Genomic DNA, 22,197 nt, shown 5'->3' on the forward strand with positions numbered 1-22,197 from the left:
AAAAGCTGTTTAATATCATATTGTGGATTATTTTTGGCAGAGCAATGACATGCAAACAAGCAGGTGATAGACCTTTTAACCAAAAAATTACATAGTACACCTTTAATGAGGAAATATATGTCTTTTGGAAGGCAAAAAATAATGAGTAAGTAGTTTGAAATACAGATTACAAAAAGCGCTGTATGTTAAGATGTTAGTATTATTAATTCATGCATTCATATATTGTTGAAATTGCTTGAGTCTTGCAGTAAAACCCTAATCATATTTAAATGTATCTTGTTCAAAATATATCGATCTCTTCACACGTGTGTTTGTTCTTCCACAAAACCGGGATCATGTAAAGCACATGCAGACAAATGCAAATAAGGCAACAGCAGAGAGCCACACTCAATTTGAAATCTTCAGTGCGTTTAACCCAGTTTCCTCTTCTTATTTGAGTACTGGTGCGTATGTGAATGGATGTGGGGGTTGACGTGCTGCGCTCTCAAAGGAAGTCTGTGGTCGGGCCGTTTCTACATATTTTCCTCCAGCTCACACAGACACACACAAGGCCCTGCTCAACTCCCCATACAGGCCTGCAGATGTGGAAGCCATCTTTATTTCTCCTCTCTCTCACACACACACACACACACACTCAGAGGCATATATAGTGAGTGGAATAAACAGTGAAAGCCACAGTCTCTTGGGGTGCGGTCTCCCCTGAAACCCCGTTGCATTGTGGGTAGCTGTGGTAAAAGACGTCCCTGTGAGAGGCTTGCCCAAAAATAGCCCGAGTAAAAATGCTGGAACATGGAGTGCGCCTAGTATGCCTTCGTTCTGAGATATGTTTGTTAATTTATTCACAAATACTTGCTTACCAGGATATAAATATAACTTTAAACTGTCTGCCCTGAGACAACATGTCTGTGTTTCACAGCTTGAATGTATGAAGTCTCTATCCTTATTGAAAATAGTTATGTAAAGGGAAAAACTTGTAAAATAAGGCATGTACAGTACTAGTTCCAATACTACAGTTTTAAGAATCTGCTAATACCCAATGTAAACAGATACCATTGACTGAAAACAGCATTTATTTCCTTTAAACTAAAATAAAATAAAACAAAACGGATCCAAATGTGTTCAGTAGCTGTTATTTATCTCTCAAGTAAATACAGAACAGCTTTGTGTAAATGCCGTTCAAACATTATGAGACTTTCTGGGCCGACTATGACAAGTAAACACTCGCATTACATGAATGCATATGTCCAGCCAGGATATTGACTGCAGCGATATCTGATCCAGCAAATTTTTCTCTATCAGATCAGTGCATCCCTAAGTAAAATGAAAAAGTGCTATACATTTGATGGTTTAGAAATTAGAAAACAGCAAGTGAAAAGGCCATTGCTTGATTGGGGAAGAGAAAGAATCTAAAGAATAGACTTGAATATTGTGTTATTAGAGCATCAACATGTTTGTTATTTATATCTTAAAAATGTTGTAAGTTTTTGTATTACTATAGTTCTTTTTTTTACTTTTACACATACATTTATATAATTATGCCTTATTTGGCTACTTATTTTGAATTTATTATTACCATTTATATTGTCGCTCTTTGTTATTATAATGTATTGTGATGTGTGAGCTACTGTGGATCGATAAAGTTTGTCTGAGTTGCTTATCCATACATGACCAGAAAAAATGTCATAGAAAATCTGTTACTTTCTCTTCTGTATGGTAAGTCTTTCAGCAACTTTCAGAAATACACTTCATTGTCACTTGTGGCTAAAGCCCCACATTCATTTCTACTTATCCAAGACTGAACAATACAAATATTGATAGATAACTTGTGGTATGTGTCTGCTTTTGAATAGCGAGGTTTTGGCTTGTCGGTGTGTTATGTATTGCCATGTTTATTATAATTTTTTAACTTGTATTTGTTATAGTCAATACCAATCCATCAACAGGATATCTTGTTAAAACACATTTAAATATATGAATGCTCCCTCTCTTTGTTGTTTGGGTACCACTATAGTTTCATAACTTCATCATCTGAGTCACTGAGTCATTCGGTTTTCTTTCTATTTTCAGTTGTTTAAACCTTTACATACTTCCGCTTTTTACCTAAAGCACAAAAGCAACAATCTTGTTTTCCACGACTACATTTTTATCTTTAACAACTTTTTCTATTATATTTTGCTTTTCTCCGAGTAAAAACGAAGCATCCTAGACCTTTATTCTTGTTATTTAGAGCTACTGACATTTCTCTGCTCCTATTTTTCTTTCATCAAATAAATAAGTAAACAGCAGCTGTGAGCACTGAGCGTAACCCTAAAAATACAAGACCACAAAGTTGTATTTTAGCTGCTCTCGTGTGAATGGGGCCATTGAGTGCGCAGACTTAAGGCTATGGACATTAAATTATCTTCTATGCTAACATGAAATCAGGAAGAGAAAAACAGTTACACTTCCTCTAATGCACTTTACACACATACCGAGATCTGGAGCTGCTTTTGACGTAGTTCGCGGTTTTTGCTCATTTGCAGTTACCATGTATAAAGGAAAGAACACAGAAGTCCATTCTTTATCTCAAAAAACTGATATCACAATTATTATTTTATTACAAACTCCAGGTCATGAGAGATGTTTGGTCCCAAGGCTAAACTCTGCAGTATCACAAGATTAAAGGCTTCGTCTGTCATGAAGTGTTATGCAATATTGATATAAAGTGAATGTGTGAGGATTACGTTGGTTGTTTTGTATTTGTAAATGAAACGATTGTAGTTTAATATTGAATTCAGTGTTTCGTTGTGTTGCACGTAAAATAAAAGTATAATTTGATCTATTAGCCTAAATTTTGTGTCTTGCTTGGCCTTAAGACTTTGCACTTTTTGTTTTCCTGAACTTGCTCCTTTGAAAATTTCACATTTTAAATCATCCAACAAATTGTATTATACAAGTGTTAACCTTGTTTTGCAGTTTTGTGCTTTAATTGCTGTTGATAATATATAGTGGAACTGAACTGGCTATAGTCATTCTGTCAAATCAATTAGAAAAAAATCAATTAGAGTGGCTCTGATGTTGACCTTCTTGTTTGTCTCAGGTGTATTTAAAGGCTCCTATGATTTTGAACGGCGTGTGTGTAATCTGGAGAGGCTGGATAGACCTACAGCGGCTCGACGGTATGGGGTACCTGGAATACGATGACGAGAGGGCACAGGTAAAGTTCGTGATGATAATGTTTACAGAAATAATCAAACCAAAAGCACTGATGAGATCTGTGTGTTTGTGTTCAGCATGAAGACGCTTTGGCCCAGGCGGCGTTTGAAGAGGCCCGGCGCAGAACCAGAGACTTTGAAGACAGAGATCGATCGCACAGGGAAGATCTGGAGGTGGGAGCAATATTTTTTATTATTTAATCCAATGAGTTCTGTACACATTTTTAACCAATAGAATTAACATACTGTGTGTACTTAATAATAGTTAATAATCAATCAAATGATACTTAATGCTTTCAGATAACATATCAAGACTGGAAATGTTTGTGTATTTCTTGCTTTTGGTGACATATTATGTGCTGATTACTCTAAATTAGAATAGCTGATGTAATGGGTTTTAGATAAAATATTGTCCAATTTCCAGACAGTCTTCTCTGCTTAGCGCTTATGTCATTTGTGCATGCTTTTTCCCTTTGCTAAATTGCTCTGTGTTTGACAAGTTTAGTGCATGATCAGTCAATAATTATGATAGTATATGAGTAATAATATCAAAGCTGATCAATGTCAAGTGTCCCAAAAGCCTAAGAGGGGAAAGGATTTAGTATATACAGTATAGAATATAGTACCCATATTTTTACATTTACTCATACATACAACTTGCAATATATATGGAAGTAATGTTCATTTCTAAATACTAATACTAACTCTCTTCCCCATTGAGGCTTGAGGAAAACCCATGGCATTCTTCAATGTCAATGCTCCACCAATAAAACACAAATTGTTTATTTTTTAGGACCCTGTGGTTTCTAAAATCTGGGACTGATGACACACAGACAGATCCGGCAAATCAGAACAGGGTTAGTGTCCTCCACCACTCACTCTCCTCTCACTGACATGCACTAAACCACATATGTGCACTTACCTGTTTATCTTGTCTTTTTATGCATGACATTTATGACATCTTGCAGACATTATCCTCCAATATTTGAAATTTTGACAGAAGTAATTATTATTTTAGAAAAGGAAGCCTGACACCACTTAAAGGTTCTATATATGCAAAAGTAAACAAATGTTAGAACGCTGTTACCTCCTCAAAAACATCCTTGTGAGGAGTTGTGTTTGGGTAATCCTGAATTATTGGTCTGTCTACATCTCCTAATCTCAAAATGCTCTCAGATGAAGAAGTGGTAGAGCGCTTCACTGGGTCATAAAAAAGTTAAAAATAGCAGTACAGGTGCTCTATGAGGGTTAAATTTAAATGCTCAAAAAGTTTAGGGGAGCTGGGCGATTTCAGGGCTGAAATTATCCAAATGATTCTAGTGAAGGTGTATAGGGTTTAAAAACACAGTGGAGCTCAACAACATTATAACATAGATCAGAAAATAGCTTAACATAGGCCCTTTAACGCACAAGCTCCCATATTATTTAAAAGTGTTGCCCTGTAGCACTGCAGATAAAGAAGAAAGCACATCTGAGGAGAAAAGGGGACTTTCAGTGAAGGTCGTCTTTCATCCGTCCCATCTCAAGTTACTTCCCCCCAGGGGTAAAGACAAAAAGGCATCCTTGTGTATCTTCTCTGAATCAATAAAACTATACTGCCTTAGAAAATGCCTTTAAATAGTGTAGAAGAGATTTGAATGTTATATTTCAAATTGATATTTTCTTTCTGTATTTTCTTTGCGTATTTACTAGTAACTAGTAATAATTTCCGTAGATGAATAGTCAAATGTTAGGTAAATCACGGGGTATAAACTATAAACTGGGTCAAGTCAGGGCATGATGTCTCTTCCATTGTGAGATAGTGACAACACTATTTATAGCTATTTTCCAAATTTGTCTTTGAAACCATTAATTCTCTTTATTTACTTTGAGAACTAAACTGTTTTGTTTTGTATTCTCTTTGTTGAGTTTTTCCATAAATTAAGCATGTATATAAGTTATACAATATAGCATAGATTATATAATAAATAAAATGAAATAAAACAAAACAAAATAAAAAGGACCGTGAACAGCAACAGGATTGATCTAATAATATATTTTCAGCTCAGGCATTACACATTTATGGAGTTATAGAAATCTATAAATGGTTGCGAGGTAGAAGAAAATATTCTCAAATTTCCCCTGAGTAAGTACCGACAACTAGAACATTTTAATTCTATGATTGTTTTTGGATAGAAATCAACATACCAACGTAATCGTCATACTTTAAATATTCCCTTTGGGCTTGCAAACTTGTCTTTGCTAATTAAAGCTGCCGTCTTTTTATTACATCAATATAAAGCAATGCTAAAGTAAGTATGCTCTCACTCATTGCGTTCACTGATGGCTTCGGCACAGAGCGTTTGGGTGTGACGGATGATTACTGAATAGCTGCTTAGATTGTGTCTGTGCATTTTTTGTGGTTTTGCTCTCCTCCTCTTTGGCTTTTGCCTCCGTCTCTTATCTCGTACTAACGTTGTATGCAATTGGCAGACACTGGTTTTCTAAATGACCCAAGCAATAAGATAATTGGGGAGATACACAAATTGCTGTGAGGCAGGTCATGGGAAACGGGAAACACGTGTATGATATCAGAAGAGCTCATTTAACAGTGGAACTAAAAGTGTTTTACTGAATATTACTAAATGCACAATGCCCACTTTGTTAAGGGTATATTTAGCTCATAATTGATTGTGCTTCTTTTACAGGCTTTAAAGGTCCTACATCACACAAAATGGATTCTTGTGCACTTTTAGTCATGTTATAATATTTCCTCCTCAAAATCTTACCATGAGTTGTGTTTTGTTTGAGTAATTTCACATTATCCAGCTGTCTACATCTCCGTAGATCAAATGCTCTGTTCCACCTTGTCATGAAGCTGTAGTTTTCAAGTTAACAGTAGAGACTGCCAATTCTAGAGTTGAAATCATCCAAATGACTCTAATGAAGGTGTATGGAGTTTAAAAACATAGTGGAGCACTTCCTGTTTTACCAGATGACATCACATAGTGTTTTCAGATGTTAAACATGTGTGAATGAAGCAAAACACAACTCAGCGTGTGTTTTTGATGAGGAAAATTTAAAATAGTGTAATATAGGCCCTTTAATGCTGCACATAAGACATTTTATTTGTGTTCTATAGACTAGCCTGGCTATAATGAGCGTATTGATTTAGATTTTTCTTGTGCATGTGGCTCATTATGTCTTTTTGAACCATCCACTGCAACTCTTCGAAATTTCTTTTTACATAGTGGTCTCAGATGTGTGACAATATATGTTTGAATAGATTTGATTTCATATGATTTTGTGAGCAGCTGGACTGAGGGCCGGTGAGTGTAATACATGTAGATTCAAAGCTTTTTCTGCTCAACATTTTTGTCCAAAAGGTCTGCTGTTCTAGTTGTCCAAGGTCAGAAGTGAGCTGTCATTGTGATAGATGGAGAAGCGATACAGAGAGGAAAAGAGCACACACACTCCAGCGCTCAGAGCCGAAGCAGATTTGGATGTGAATGATGACCTGGCACTGAAAGCATTAATATATCATTAGTATTGATTGCTATCAGACCCCCTGCTTTGGCTCACACACGAACGCACAGACACACACACACACACACACACACACACACACACACACACACATAGACACATATACACACACACATAAACACATAAGGATGGGCACTTTTGAATACAGCACACTCGCGGATGCAGCAGATCTTGCCCCAGACTGTCACTTGCACGCACACACTTCTCCACTATTGAGTTGTGGTTAGGCAGCCTATAGTGGCCCAGCAGGCCTCCATCTTCAAGGATCAATACAGAGAGCTCTTCTGATTAGTAAGGACCACTCCCTTCCACAAAGACAAACATAGGGGCAAGAAATAACAACAGGCCACTCACAGTTTGGATTTGTAGCTTCAAATTTACCCCCTTACAAAAATAAATGTATGTGTGGCCGAGATTACTCAGCGCATTTGGGGTACGAAATCTGAGTGCATTGTTTTGAAACGTTTAATTTCAAACTGCTTAAAAATGCTTGTAATTTGCTGTAAGAATATCATGCGGTATGGAGATATTGTTTCACTCGTTTGCATTTTCTTTTCAAATGTGCTGGGAGGGACACGGAGTAAATATGAAAGGAGTAAATATGAAAGGACAAAAAGTTAAATGTTTTTTGCATTTTTTGCATATAAACAAAATTTACTCAACTAAATAAGGATTACAAAACTCAAACTAAAATTAAATGTAGAGACCTTGAATCATTAACCAAAAGAAATGTAATTGGAAAACCAGATTGTTCTTAAGTTGCCAGTATTAATTATACCAATGAAGAAAAAAAACAAAACCAACTCACAAAAACATAGCTGTTACCCATTAGCCTACTTCAGGTTAGTGTTGGGAACATTTAATATAATGTAACCTAACTGCAATTATGACAAAGGCCTATAATTGGTGCTATAAACTGGCAAATTTACTATATTTGCAAGTCAACATTGACAGTAAAAACAGCTTTGAACCATGAAAACTTGCATTATTTTATTGATGTTGGTTAAATGTGGTATGTCAAATATTAATCTAAAATGAAAAGTGAATGATTTAATAAAGTGGTTTAAACATGGACAGAAAACGGTCTGACAGCAGTAACAGAAGCAGCGCATGAATATTTGACATCAGCTGTTTTGGTGGACTGACTGAGCACATGGGAGGCAGACATACAGAAGTGGAGTCAGGCTGGCTGTGTCAAAACAGTGCTATGACATACTGTATGTGTGTGTGCATGTGACCCCAGTGTGTATGTTACTATTACAGTGTTGTATGCCTGAGATGACACGAGCCACATACCAAATCTGCTCAGCAAAGTTTAATTTACTATCTACGTCGACCATGCGTCACCTCGCTGACCACTTTCTCACCTCCTCCCCCCTTTGCCCCCTGCACCTCTCAGCTATCATTTAAGTGTAAACGTTTGGCCACAAGTATTTTTCACAGCTTCCTCTGCACCTCACGCACTGCGCTTGGTCAGGGGGTATACTTAAAAGTCTTGTCATGCTGCTGGCCCGCACCGATGACCTAATGAACCAGTCTATGTGAAAGTGTTTATCTGTGTTAGACACCCTTCAGTCTGCCACTTTATCTGTCTGTCTGCCTGTGTGCCAGCTACCTTGACCAAAATATCAACATCAGCATAGCAAGGGCATAAACACTAGGCCTGTATCACTGAAGGTCACTGCTCCCCTCTAGTGGCTTCTTTTGGTAGTGCAATATTAGCTCAAGAAGGAGAATAAAGAAAAGCAGCCATGAAAAAGGTCTTTCTCATTAGTAATTTACAGTAGTTAATTTAAGATTATTGTGACATTGATTATACAATTACACAAAAACAACATGGAAATTAGTATAGCCTGATAAAAAAAATGTATATGTATGATCTTGCTTGACACTTGAGCGTACCTTCCTGAAAGAATCAAAGTTGGTTTATTCATTCAAAATGTGCATTGTGCAGTGGTGGAAGAAGTACTCAGTTTTGTTACTTAAGTAAAAGTACAGATACCAGAGCAAAAAAAATACTCAAGCAAAAGTAAAAATATCTCATGGAAAATCTATTTAAGTAAAAGTATTGAAGTACCCTTTTAAAAATGCTCTTAAAGAGTAAAAAGCAAAAGAATTTTGCACTGATTTTGAAATCTAATAAAGCTCCAGGAGTAGAGTTTTTTGTTCACCAGAAACAACTGAATCCATGTTTTTTCCCCAGTTGTTTTTATTTGTATGTTTGTGTTTGCTCAAACTATGAATGTGTTAAAAAATAAGCTCCCCAGACCTTTCAGCAGCTCTCAAACAATAATAAAAATACTTTAACTTTTCAGCCCTATTTAAAATGTTGTGAAGGAAAAAGTACAGATACCTAAAATGTTTATTTAAGTACAGTACTTTACTACTTTTACTTTGTTACATTCATACATTATGATATTCAAATTTTGTGGAAATTATATTTTTAATGTGTACATTCTTAATTTGTGAATTTCCCCCCATCTTTCTCCTCTCTCCTCTTGTGTGTTCATGTCTGCCCCCAGTAAAGACGCCAGCAGGACCACAGCCTTGGCTTAAACATGGCCAACACTGATGTGGAGCACAGGACACGAGGCGCTGATGAAGGAAGGACACTGGCACTGACTGTTCACTCATCTGGATCTTACTGCAATTGTTGATCATCACATTGTTGAACCTTATTTTTAGTAAAAACACATTGGGTGTTTCATTATTTGAGAGTGAAAATGGGAGACTGTATACTGAAAAAGTAAACTAATGAAACTAAATAATAAACAGCGAAATGAGCACAACATATCTGGGCAACTTGACACAGTACAAAATAGATATTATCTGAAAATGAAACCTGTAATACGGTACAAACTAAAGATAAACTAACAAACTACGAAGCAAGAGAGAAATAACTGCTAACAGTTTGGATGGCTCAGGGTCATGTAAGGGTCACATAAGCCTTGCGCAGCAAATTTCTTTTGTAAAACTGTTTGCATTCACATCCAAATACCTGCTGTGTTCTTAGGCTAAAGTTCACGTTTGCTGGATAAAGTGAGGGGGTGTGCAGGTGGGGTTTTCCAGGGGAAGTGGTTATCCACATTGCGAGGTCAACAAGTGTTTGCTGTAAAATAACTGTAATTATTTCATAGTACATTGCTATGTTCAGGTCCTAAATTTAAAGAGGTATGTAGCAACCAAACCATCTCAAAAAGGACATAAGGTCTTTTTCAGTTCTGGAAGCAATCTGGAAAAATCTAAATGTCTTCCACAGGGTTTTGCACTATATAATTCAAATATTTGTCCAACTGTATTTTTATGCAAAACAAAGCGACAAAGAGCCCAGGTGTTTGTAGATGTTCCACAAATAGATGATTGTTATAATATGATGTGGTATACATGGATAGTTTTAAACTCATGCATTGTTTCATATTTTGTATTTAATCAAAACATAAGGTACACTGGGCTGTAAAACTTAAAATTATTTTTTAACGTTCATGTTTCAGTGTTCAAAATGTGGATTTGGATGAACATTTCTCAAAGTTGTTTCTGTAATCCAGATGTTTTATTCTATTTTAAAATCTGCTTCAATTTGGCTTTTGGTGATCATGCATTTTATTTTAAACTAACCATTACTTAAAGAAGGAGTACTGCAAGACCACAGTGGTCTATTCCCTTGTTACAGCACTAGTGTGATAAAACGTTACATTTTGTTATCTTATTATTTTGTCTGTGTGAAAGTCATGATGTTTACTTTTTATATATTTTCTGAACTCTGTATTCATTTTTCTTTCAGCTTTATTATGACCTATAGCAGTGGTGTTGTATGTATAGATGATTTGCAATGTTTGGATAACATGGGAATGTTTGCTTGTTTTCATGTGTCTTTTATTTCTATTATTAATTATGTTAATAATGTTTGTTTGTATGCCCTAGCCATTTGATTTACAGCTTGAAGCTCATTTCATTTCCAGTGTGTATTTTACATGTGTGCACTCAACATTTCTATTTGAATTTTCCTATCATTATGGAGCCCCCTTTTCCTCAAACAGCTTTACATTTTGTGTTTCTGTCCATAAAGCCCCGTACATAACCTTTTATAAGAACCAACATTTTAAAGGAAAAAAAATAAAACATTAAAAAGTGCAAAACCAAAAGGGTGTGTGTGTGTTTTAAATGCATTAGCATGTTACCCTAGAAAGTCTGTAAAGGTAGGCCTATAACAGGTGTTAAGGGTAGTGTTCATTCTACCATTAGATTAGATTATGCTACAGCATTAGTTTGAATATTTAGTCCTTAAAACCATAATATTAATATCTCTTTCACACTTTGAATGTCTTACTGTAATTCATATACAGAAATAATTCAAAAAGCAATAATTTATGAAAGAAAGCATTTTCTCCCGCTGTCTGAGTTTGAGCGTCAGCTGACCGACGCAGAGGACGTACGCCGTACGTAGAGCGGAAGTTGAATGATCAGCTGATCGTGCTGCTGTTGTTGATGCCTGAAGTTGCTTGTTTGAGCACTGTGTTGCTCTAATCTGCTGCTGTCACAGAGGACACTTAAAATCACACAAGGGACACGGTGGAGATTTGCCTCACGACGATTTAGAAGTAACAAGGATATAATTTCCTCTCAGCAGCGCTTAGCGACAAGTGAGCTAGCTTTAAGCTTGAGCCTCGGTAAAAGAAAGAAAACAGCCGACGACTCCGTGTACGTTTATTGTCTTTATCGTGCCAGTGTAAAAGCAATATTTTATTTGCCTTGAGTCTATTGTTTATTTCCCGTGTGCCAGTAATTACTCTGTATCGTATGTTACAACTTTCTCCAGCGACAGCTAGCACTAGCCAACATTAGCTCATAGCTCAAGGAGTCTTGTTGTGAAGCTTTGTTGCTTTCGTAACCGCGACTCACAGATAACGAGCTGAAAGAGCACCGCTGTTTGCTCACTTTTCTACAGAATACGTGTTATTGGCTGTGACTATTCTTTTTAATGCGGGACAGTGTAGCAGTGAAGCTGATGAGCTTTTAGCTTCTTATTGAACTAATATTACTGAGGATTGTGTTGTGCTGAACAAACATTATTTACATTTGTGTTGGTTGTTTGTTTGTTTTTTACTGTCGTTATTGATTTCTCAATTTCAAATGCCACTGACTGGCATTAGGTCAAGGGACAGCTGGCCTTGTGCGAGTGGCTTGCTCACAGATTGCGTAATTTGTTTATGTGCGATCTGTTGGCAGCAAAGTGTCACGTGTTCTGTTTGACAAGTCTCGCTACTTAGTGTTGTTGTAGGTACTTTAGTTTTTGTTTTTTTTTACGTTTATCATAATTTTGATACTGTCTGGAGTGTCAGAAATACAGGGCATGTGATAAAGTGGTTACTCTAACTACAGTTTGAGAGCAGTCCTGTGACATTGGTATAGTTGAAAAATTAAGTGACCTGAGATATGAAATAACTAGTTGTTAGGCTCAGTTGAAATCGTGAACAAACAGGTTGTAAAAGAGGGTCCCTCACTGGATCCCATTGTGTACTGAAGTGTGTAGGCTGCAGCACTAGTTGCCAATGCTGGACCTGGAGGTGGTCCCTGAGAGATCACTTGGAAATGAACAATGGGAATTTGCCTTAGGTAAGTTTTGCTCACCTAAGATTGATGATATAGTAGCAATGCATGTCTCAGTTTATAATGATTTGGCTAATATGTTCAAAGGGATGCCGTTGGCCCAGGCCATCTCTATTCTCCAGAAACACTGCCGCATCATTAAAAATGTCCAGGTGCTGTACAGCGAGCAGGTGAGAATACACACTAAAATCAGACCAATATGCAAACTGCTATTATGAATGCTGGTGTACATTTACAAAGGTATTTTTAATTGCCTTTTAAATTATCAGATGTCTTTGTGTACTTTGTATCAGCCTTTGTTAATTAATGTGTGTGCTGTCTTCCACCAGCTTCCACTTAGTCATGACCTTATACTGAACTTGACTCAGGATGGGATTAAACTGCTGTTTGATGCCACAAATCAAAGACTTAAGGTAAAAATAAAGGACACATTATGAACGCACTAAAGAATGTTAACTTTATTAAATGTCAATTCCACCAGCCATCTTAAAATGCTTTAACCATTACCTGGCCAGCCAAGACCCCACACTTTTATAATTCTTTACAATGGTGTACGGTCTGGAACCATAACAGAATATAAGAGAAGCAATGGCTTCTGCATTTGAGAAATACTTACTACAAATCAATGGCTGTCATTGGAACAGACCAAAATTGGAACAAAAAGTAGGAGGGACTGGCTCGTTGGCAACTTTAACCAGTCAGCATTTTTCTAGCATTGCATACTTGTATGTGAACATGGTTCTTGTTCCTTCCCAGTGAATGCATGAAAACAGTATGTGGCATAGAGAAGACTTCCTTCTCACTATTGTAATGTTGCTCTTTTTTTCACAGGTCATTGAAGTGTACGACCTAAGCAAAGTCAAGTTGAAATACTGGTGTGTATGGTTTAGCATCAATATGTGTGATAAGAAATGCACCACAAAAAATATTGTTTGTATTTTTGTATGTTGGTCTTCTTGGCTCATGCAGTACTGCCCATGCAATTGGTAAACTTTGTTAATTGGTTTTTTATGTATTTCAGTGGAGTGCATTTCAACTCTCAAGCCATTGCTCCTACAATAGAGCAAATAGACCAGTCATTTGGAGCTACGCACCCTGGAGGTAAATTACAAACCATTACACAAGACAAATTTTTGTTCTGGAAAATGTAGTTTTCTTTTTGTAAACCAATGTTTTGTAATGATTTCTGCTAAATAATGGAGACATGATTTTAATGGTCCCAGAAAATCTGAACTATATTTTTTACGTTACAGTTTACAATGCCGTGGAGCAACTGTTTCATCTCAATTTCCGTGGTCTGTCCTTCTCGTTTCAACTGGACTCATGGAATGAAGCTCCCAAGTATGAGGTGAGTTATTAATTCATTTGTTTATGCGGTGAGTTTGGACAGTTATTCGTTGCTCAAGATGTATGTTTGTAAGTGTGTTTGTTTTTGCAGAGCTACCATGATGTCTTTAGAATAAGTTACGTTTACTATAGAATCCCTATAGTAGTATTGAGTTAGAGGACAGGATAGCTTTCTAAGGTGGGATTTGCTGTTTAACTGTCAGATAGCAGATGCTTTGATTTTTATCTCTGTAATTACCTGGTCTATTCACAGAAAAGGAAAATGGGTACAAAACTCACTGTTTTCTCTATCAGTATAACTAAACTAAAGTAAAATGCTTTTTAAACATCCTGAAGATTGAGTTATAACATGCGAGTCTGTTGTGCATTGTTCAGAGCCTTGGTGTAGTTTTAGCTTCATACTTGATCACTATGAGACATAGTAGCAGCAGATCTTTGAAACCAGACAGGGTAAAGTGCTCTCAGACAGTCTGCTTAATCATATATTTATAAACAAACAGACTGTGGGTGCTTTGGCAGCACTAAAACGGCTGAAAATGTCTTCTTTGCCATCTGTTTCTCTAAATGCCAAATTTATGTGATCTGTTTTCATAATAATGTCAAACACTGTCTGCGGGGCTGTATCATGTTTAGTTGGTTTACTTTTCAGTTCTTTTTTTAAATGAACATTTTACATTATTTGGGCAATTGAATATACCTTGCTGTCTTGTTACTTGTTTTGATTTAATAACTAAACACATAATATAGCTCATTGTGGCTAATTTGAAGCTGTTTTAACCTCTCTACAGATTCCCCATGGGGCCATGGTGAAAAGAATGCACATCTATACAGGCAACAACCTGCAGGAAACAAGGTATAGCACAAACAGTCTGGTACACACAGTCACTCTGGTTTTTCCACCCATGCAAATCATCAAATCACATTGATTTAGCTGTCACTGTTAAAGCCAGAGTAATTATCTTACAGTTAAATTATTATTCAGGGCTTAAAAACATGTCAGGGAAAAAAATTAATTACGTCTATGTACAAAAAGCCAAAACAAGGCTTTGAGCTTCAGTCTCGAAAGAAAGAAAAAAGTGACCAATCCCTGTTGTGTGTCTCCAGAGCCCCAGCCATGCCGTTGGCCTGTTTCCTTGGTAACATCTATGCAGAGTGTGTGGATGTCGTGAGAGACCAGGCTGGACCCCTGGGGCTGAAACTCCGCCTACTCACTGCAGGTGACATATGTCTGCAGCTACTCCAGCACACCCGCATGTCACAGTATCTGCCGCATACCATCAGACTCACTTTAATATCGGTTTAAACTTTGGTGTTTAATGTGTACACCTGCTTTTCCTCACTGTGCATATGCATATTTTTGAACAATGATCGCTCTACGCCTGTCCTGTTGTGAAAACAGATTTTGAAGTATGATATATTGCTACAGAGAAATACTATGTAAACAATAATACTGAAACAACTTTATGCCACTGACACAAAGCAGGCTAATCCCAATGAACCATTTTAATAATACAGTATCATTAAAAAGCATGAGCTACAACAAATAAATAGCAAAATGAATAGTCCTGGTGGAATAATTAGTTCTGGTGGTTACCTTTTCATCCCCAGCTCAAAAAATATTTCATAAAAAATGGCAGAAACCGCCCCACTATTGCAACAAAAATATGTACGCAATAAATATTGAGCCCCAAAATATATTTTTCCAGCTTTCACATATTGAACGATGTTGATATAGTGATTATCGTGACAGGCCTAGAACTCTCATCATATCTTTAGCGCCTAAGTGTGCCATAGCTACATGATGGTTACCTTGTGTGCAGGCTGTGGACCCGGTGTGATGGCAGACTCCAAAATCCGCTGTATCGAGAGGAGCATTTCTTTTGGTGATTCATGTCAGGATGTGTTGGGGGCTCTGGGCTCGCCACACAAAGTCTTCTATAAGTCTGAAGACAAGGTAAAAAGATTTGTGTTGGTTGTCTTGTTACAGCAAAAAGAATATGTTTACAAAATGTTATGATTTTTTCTGTTCAGATGAAGATCCACTCTCCGTCCCCACATAAGCAAGTTCCTTCAAAATGTAATGACTACTTCTTCAACTACTTCACCCTGGGAGTGGTATGTATTCCCTTCCTTGTTTTGTATGTGTTGTAAGAGCAGAAATATTTTAACTTGTATAGTCAGAGTAAAGAGATCTGTAATCAGTTTTGTTTAAAAAATGACTAAACTTAAGTGAAGTAAGATCCAACAATTTTTAATGTGTAAAATTGTCTCTTTACAATTTCTGTTTCAAGGGAATTAAAAGGCCTATATTACGCTTTCTGATCTTTGTTATGTCCTAATGTTGTTTCCTCATCAAAAACATATCTGGAGTTGTGTTTTTTGTTTTATGCACACATTTAACACACAAACCCTGCATATTTAATCAGAGTTCTTCACTCAAACAGAAAACACTTTTTTCCACCTTGTGATCTCATGACGAAATACAGGAAGTGCTCCACTGTGTTTTTAAACTCCATACACTTTCTCTAGAATCATTTGGATGATTTGAGCCCTGGAATTGTCAATCACTACAAAACAAAAGGTAATGGTGGCTGTTAACATTAAAACTAAAACTACATAATATCACAAGGTGAGCTGTGGAGATGTAGACAGATTAACAGTGCAGGGTTACTCAGACGTGTGAAACAAAACACAACATCGGGTACGTTTTTGAGAAGGTAACAGCTAATTTTGTGTAATTCAGGACCTTTAAATAATAACTTGCTATTTTAGGATTTTTTCAGTTGGTTTCATTTGTTATTCTGCTATTTTAGGATTTTTTTCAGTTGGTTTCATTTGTTATCTTGTTGGAGTGGCCACTGGCGTTACTATCTTGTTCATCCAGAGGTGTGGGCTTTGTTTCCTGTACCCAGTCAAAGCCTCAGATCTGATGTGATGTCAGTCGGGGCTCCTCTATCTGCTCTTTACTCACCCGCTGTGGGGCAGAGATAAGGCTGTGGTCAGTCTCTTTTACCAAACTTGGAGTTTAAAAGGCTTTTCCTATTTCAGGATATCCTGTTTGATTCCACTACCCACCTGGTGAAAAAGTTTGTCCTCCATACAAATTTTCCTGGACATTACAACTTCAATATGTGAGTATTGCTTTATGTCACATCTCAAACATCACTCTAGGTTAGGTTAGTTTTATTTGCCATCTGTAGTTAAAAACCATCTTGGAAAAACACGTGTAAAAAGCTCAAAGTTCACCATGAGACATTAAAGGTGCACTGTGTAACCTGCCTGGAGATGGTCCGCAACCTGTTTGTCTACATGGAGATGTCAATGCTTTGGTTTAAATTGTCCACAGTATGGCATTAAACTAAATCTGTCTTGCATTTATTCAACTTGGTGTTATTTATTGCTCAAAAATATCTTAAAAATCATTAATTATTACTGTGAATGAGGTCGCCTCTCCACAAATCTAACCTGTAATTTGGCTGGCAAGTGTCCATCTAGATTCTTAAGTTTATGGCCATACTGTGGAACATTCTAAGTACATCTCCATGGACATGGACAAGAAGATGACCAACCCTCAACCAGATGAAGTTACACAGACCAGAAGTTACACAGTGAACCTTTAAAGGCAATCACATGAAGAAATAATAGACAATCATTACAGAGGACAGCTAAAATATTAAGGTACTACATGAAAGTTCTCTCTGCAGTAATTACAACAAGGGCCTCTTCCTGTTTATTTTGTGATTTAGATATCATCGATGTGACTTTAAGATTCCAATAGTCATCAAAAAAGGTGAGTTGTGTCAAACATTTTGTCAAGCACAGTTCATTAAAACAAATATTCTAAATGTTTCTAATGTGATGTTGATTTCAGAGGGAACTGACTCTCAGACTGAGGACTGCATCTTGACCGCCTACAGCAAGGTCAGTCATTGCCCCGTCTGCACTATATTAAAGGTCCTATTTTACTTAAAAGCCAAGTTAGAATGTGGTTACCTTCTCAAAAGCACACCTGGAGTTGTGTTCTTTCTGTATTACCACATGAAATCACAAGGTGGAACAGAGTATTTTCTGTTTGAGAGAAGAACTCAGCCTAAATATGCAGGGTTTGTGTGTTAAACATGTGAAAATGAAACAAAACACCACTCCAGGTATGTTTGTGATGAAGAAACAACATCATAACATAGAGCAAAATAGCATAATATGGGCCCTTTTAACATACCGTATTTTCCGGGCAATTAGATGCGCTTTTAAGCCTCTAACCCCATCAAAAAACGACCACGTGCCCCGCAATCCAGAGCGCCCCATACACTAATTCACTCGGGTGTCCCAGCACGACTTCAGTAAACTACAAAGCCGCACCACCCGCAGCGCACGCAAACACGCATGGAGCAGACAGCAACCGCGCAGCGAAACACACCCGCAGCCACACTCATCACTCCAGGAACGGAACGGACGAGCAACGGAACGGAGGAATGAACCGAAAAAGCGAGTCCAATGTGCCACTCTGAGCCACAACTGAACAACTGAGTCACTGCGAACACACCAACAATCCAGCGGTCCCAGACAGCACCCTCCCTACACGCCACAATTGAACAAAGCCAAGAGTCACCGTGAATGCGCCAAACAAAGTCCGACTGACCCATCGAACTGTTGTGTTTCATTTAAAGTCCAGTGCGGTTTATTTGTGAAAAAAGTTTGAAAATAGACCATTTAATGATAGTGTGTCTTATAAGCCAGAGCACCTAATAGCCCATAAAATATGGTAAACTCTAATAATAAAAAGAAAGTGTTTTTTTTCCCCCAAAGCATTTCAGTGTCTCTTAATATTGTCTGTTTCAGTGGGATCAAATTCAAGAACTGTTAGGACATCCAATGGAAAAACCTGTAGTGCTTCACAGGTAAATAGAGTTCACGGAGAGTCATTCTAGGTTAGGTTAGGTTAGGTTAAGTTGCTTTATTCGTACCCATAGGTAAATTTGTTCTATTATATGTTATTCTAGGCTCTGTAATTGTAGTGTCATTTTCAATAACGTATACAATATAGCTCCTCAAACTATTTCAAATACAGTGTTTTTTATTTTGTGTTAACTTTTTTCTTTAACGCAGCTTAACAATTAAAAAAATACATCACAGCAACAAGAAAGCACAAATTTATCTCTCTACAGGTCTTCATTTTATGTTATATGTGCTTTACAGGTCTTCATCAGCAAACAACACCAACCCATTTGGCTCCACCTTCTGTTTTGGACTGCAAAGGATGATCTTTGAGGTGACACTATTTAGAATCTTTGAGCTCAATGTTGTTTTGAAAGTTAGTTTGTTTTAAAATGACCAGTCCAGTCTAACAGTAGGTTTCTTTGACTACACAGGTGATGCAGAATAACCACATAGCATCAGTTACTTTGTATGGAGCTCCTCGGACCACCAGTCAACCCCGACCTGGGTCAAGTAGTAGTTCCCACTGATGACATCAAATCAGTACCTGCATTGACTAAACCTCCAGGCCCGTGACCCTATCGCTTCTCATTGACTACCACTCAAATCCTAAAGTTTGGTCAGGTCATATGCTAACGCCCAGCTTTTGATGTCACCTTGGAGCACCTGCTGGAGATCCTCATATTATTTAGTAGAAGTATTCAAATGCTGCAACATGGTTCTTGTGGAAGATGGCCACTAATATAGCATTGTGGCTCAACCAGCATTCAATTACAAGAGCATAGGTTTATTGAGTCCAGTTTTGCAAGCAAACTTGACATTTACAGATACTGCCAGATTACGCGTGCACCACCTGTCTTCCTGCCACAACCTTGTCATATATATTTAAGCTACAAGAGTCAAACCAGCCCACCTAAAAGCAGCCATTCAGCGCTACACTGGACTGCAACAGTATTTTCTTTTATTGGAGAGTAATACACACACTCAGGGTTGGGAGAGTAAGAAACATAGTCAGACTAAAGCCACTTTTGGCCAGTGTGAGGCGCCGTGGAGCCCAGAGCAAACTCAGATCTGTTTATTGTCTCCAGTTTGCTGCTCTGAACTGTCATTGCTCTGGTTTGTTGCTCACCCACAAAACACAGAAGCTAATAGCATACATTTGAGGATTTAATTAAAGCACATGAAACACTTCCTCTGTTCTGTAGGTATCATCACATTTTCAGAGTGACAGGAAACACACATGACTTGGCAGAGTGAGATCTACAACAAGCACAAAATACAACTAGTTCAGTTACTCAGATCCGTCCTTATGCTTTTGTGAGGACTTAAATTACTTTTTCACACTAAGAGCATTTCCATTTTTGTATTTTTAAAACATACATTTGCACTAAAACACACTTTTACTTGATTACATCATATCTTTAGAAATAGACATTTCTAGATAGTAAAATGTGTTCTTTTTTTGTACAGATGAGAGCCGTAATTTGTCCTCAGTGTTACAGCTTCCCATGTCTACATGCACTTTTGGTTGTTGTGTTGCAGTCCAGCTCTCATCTCCGTTTGTCTGATTGCCAATTGCTACAGCCAAAGATATTTCAAGATGACTTCATCAGTCTCTGTTACTGTATGCCTGTTGTATGATGAGTGCATGTCTTCACCTCCCCCTCCTGTCTCTCTCTGGTCACTTCTTAAGTTTCACAATGCACTGAAACTGGAGTTTCATGTGGATTTGGTCACACTTTTCTGTTAAATTCATGTGAGTGAAGTCATGGATCATTACGCTTGACATAGATGTGTCTTTGTACATTTGAATTTTTTTTTAATACATAAGAACAGCAGCCATTTCTTTATCATGCTGTCTCTTTCCCTTCAAATCTTAAAATTAATTTTCATCTGCTAAAATTCAATAAATACACATTATACAGTGTTTGCTTAGGTACAGACCTTACTTTTTTATTGAACATGTAAATGGTCCAAGGTGTATGTCAGAGCCCACACATTTAAATATGTGAACCTTTAGCAAAGTGTATTGTACCAGAAAAGTAAAATACTGAAAGGTTTACCACATAAAACCTCCAGACCTTTAGTTGACCTCATGCTTTTGTTTATGGGCTCTGATGTTTCACCTTATTGTACATTTGTTGTAAATACTGTGTGCTCCTGTTCTCTGGTCTGATTGATCCAGTCTGAACAACTGTGCAGAAAGACGCTCATTTGTAACACTGGCACACGAGCCATGCCCACTTACACTGCGACTGTAGACTGACATGTTCATAACTAGCCTCAAAATATTTTTGGCTGCTTGGAGCTTTGAACCAATAAAGTACTTGCTCTGCAGTTGGCGTGAGCAGTGATAAAGTGCAGTGGAGAGAAGCAGCTCAAGGAGTCTCCAGGTGCAACTCCTGGACTCACTTAGGCTGTGATTAGGTTGTGGCTTTAGTAATGTTAGATTGTGCTTCTGGCAGTAACTACAAGGAAATAAAAACATGCTTTTAATGCAGGTGAATATGTGAGAACATTGTGCCTCATCTCCCACCGAGCCTGTCTTTCTCTGTCCTCTGTAAAAAAAAAAAAAAAAAAAAAAAGCAATCTCCTCTTCTAATGAGAATGCATGTGAACAGCATTGTTGTACAGTGTATGTACTGTATGTGCGTGTCACTAAGCAGAGTTAGCTCAAGAGATGTCCTAGCTGCAGTTTTCTTCTGTAAATTGTTTGTTGGCTGCATAAGAACAGCTTTGGGTTGGGGTTTTCCAAAAGGGGCAGTGGTGGAGGTTCAGTAGCTTTTTACCCTCAAAGGCTCACTGTGATTTTGTAATCGATTGCTTCAGGAGCTCTGGGCTGTTGAGCATTTAATACCTAAAATAAATCATACGCATGCAGTAATGTGAATGCTGCTTTCGTAGCTTTTGGCTATTTTGATAAGCTGTCTCACATGTTTCTTTATAGGAAAATTAATCGCATATTCTAAACATAATCACCCATGAGTTATTTGGGCTAACATGCTCAGAAATGAGCCTCTGATTTTTAACATAAATTTAACCCACACAGTGGATAGGCAGGGCTGAGCCAAGCATCTGTCCACTGTGAAACTTTTCAGATCTTAGTGTTTGTCCCAGTTCAGACAGCCCAGCCCAGCGCATGAGCGGACTGCTTTGATGATGTAATGTGTTAAGGACAGAGGGAGAGTGGTGGGTAGTGAAAATCGCCCCTAACTCAGGTGACCATATCATACCCTTGTTTTTCTACTGTCTGAAGCTGAAAAACAAGAGGCTCTGTGGAGCTGTGTGGCTGTTGGTGAATGAGATGAGTGACTGTTATTTGTAATGGGACAGCTTCAGTTTGGTGTAATGATAAAATCATGTTAATGCCTTGTATCATATTAATGTTTTTCTTGCTTCATGTTCTGTTAATCCTTACTCTCCAGACTATTTTTGTGGCCGTATATTTTAATCCTGTTTCTGGAAATGGGACAATTATACTTAATTAAAACTTGTGAAATCCATTGGAATGTGGCATTTTATATTTTGAATTGGATAACTTTGTATATGTCAAACATAGTTATTTAGCATGTCCACTGATAAAGTGGCT

The 22,197-nt window shown here is 37.5% G+C and overlaps 2 protein-coding genes across 3 annotated transcripts in view; both read left to right on the forward strand.

Moving 5' to 3' along the window:
* The window catches only part of cbfb (core-binding factor subunit beta), a 33,253-nt gene extending 22,392 nt beyond the window's left edge, over nt 1-10,861 (forward strand). The window contains exons 4-7 of one of the 2 annotated variants that reach the window (XM_020934913.2): nt 3,080-3,196; nt 3,273-3,368; nt 3,988-4,051; nt 9,242-10,861. In XM_020934913.2, coding sequence (XP_020790572.1) covers nt 3,080-3,196; nt 3,273-3,368; nt 3,988-4,017 — 243 coding nt within the window. In that variant the 3' untranslated portion in view covers nt 4,018-4,051; nt 9,242-10,861. The remainder of the gene's footprint in view (nt 1-3,079; nt 3,197-3,272; nt 3,369-3,987; nt 4,052-9,241) is intronic. The other variant, XM_055155514.1, reaches the window with a different exon arrangement.
* A 300-nt stretch (nt 10,862-11,161) lies between these two features.
* phaf1 (phagosome assembly factor 1) lies at nt 11,162-22,111 on the forward strand. Its single transcript, XM_020934861.2, has 16 exons — nt 11,162-12,332; nt 12,414-12,496; nt 12,656-12,739; nt 13,158-13,201; nt 13,348-13,427; nt 13,580-13,674; nt 14,462-14,526; nt 14,778-14,890; nt 15,494-15,627; nt 15,705-15,788; nt 16,722-16,804; nt 17,420-17,463; nt 17,545-17,594; nt 18,513-18,571; nt 18,870-18,942; nt 19,043-22,111. Exons 1-16 carry the CDS (start codon nt 12,269-12,271, stop codon nt 19,136-19,138), a joined length of 1,251 nt encoding a protein of 416 aa, XP_020790520.1. The 5' UTR covers nt 11,162-12,268; the 3' UTR covers nt 19,139-22,111.
* The last annotated feature ends 86 nt before the right edge of the window (nt 22,112-22,197 follow it).

This window comes from Boleophthalmus pectinirostris, unplaced genomic scaffold (genome assembly GCF_026225935.1).
Source record: "Boleophthalmus pectinirostris isolate CB_2022bp ecotype Guang Dong unplaced genomic scaffold, ASM2622593v1 HiC_scaffold_2, whole genome shotgun sequence".
Classification (NCBI taxonomy): domain Eukaryota; kingdom Metazoa; phylum Chordata; class Actinopteri; order Gobiiformes; family Gobiidae; genus Boleophthalmus; species Boleophthalmus pectinirostris.

Coding starts and splice junctions, on each gene's coding strand:
- phaf1 (XM_020934861.2), top strand. CDS start 12,269: ATGCTGGACCTGGAGGTGGTCCCTGAGAGATCACTTGGAAATGAACAA. Junction 13,675..14,461: donor ATGAAGCTCCCAAGTATGAG/GTGAGTTATTAA, acceptor ACCTCTCTACAG/ATTCCCCATGGGGCCATGGT. Junction 15,628..15,704: donor TCTATAAGTCTGAAGACAAG/GTAAAAAGATTT, acceptor TTTTCTGTTCAG/ATGAAGATCCACTCTCCGTC.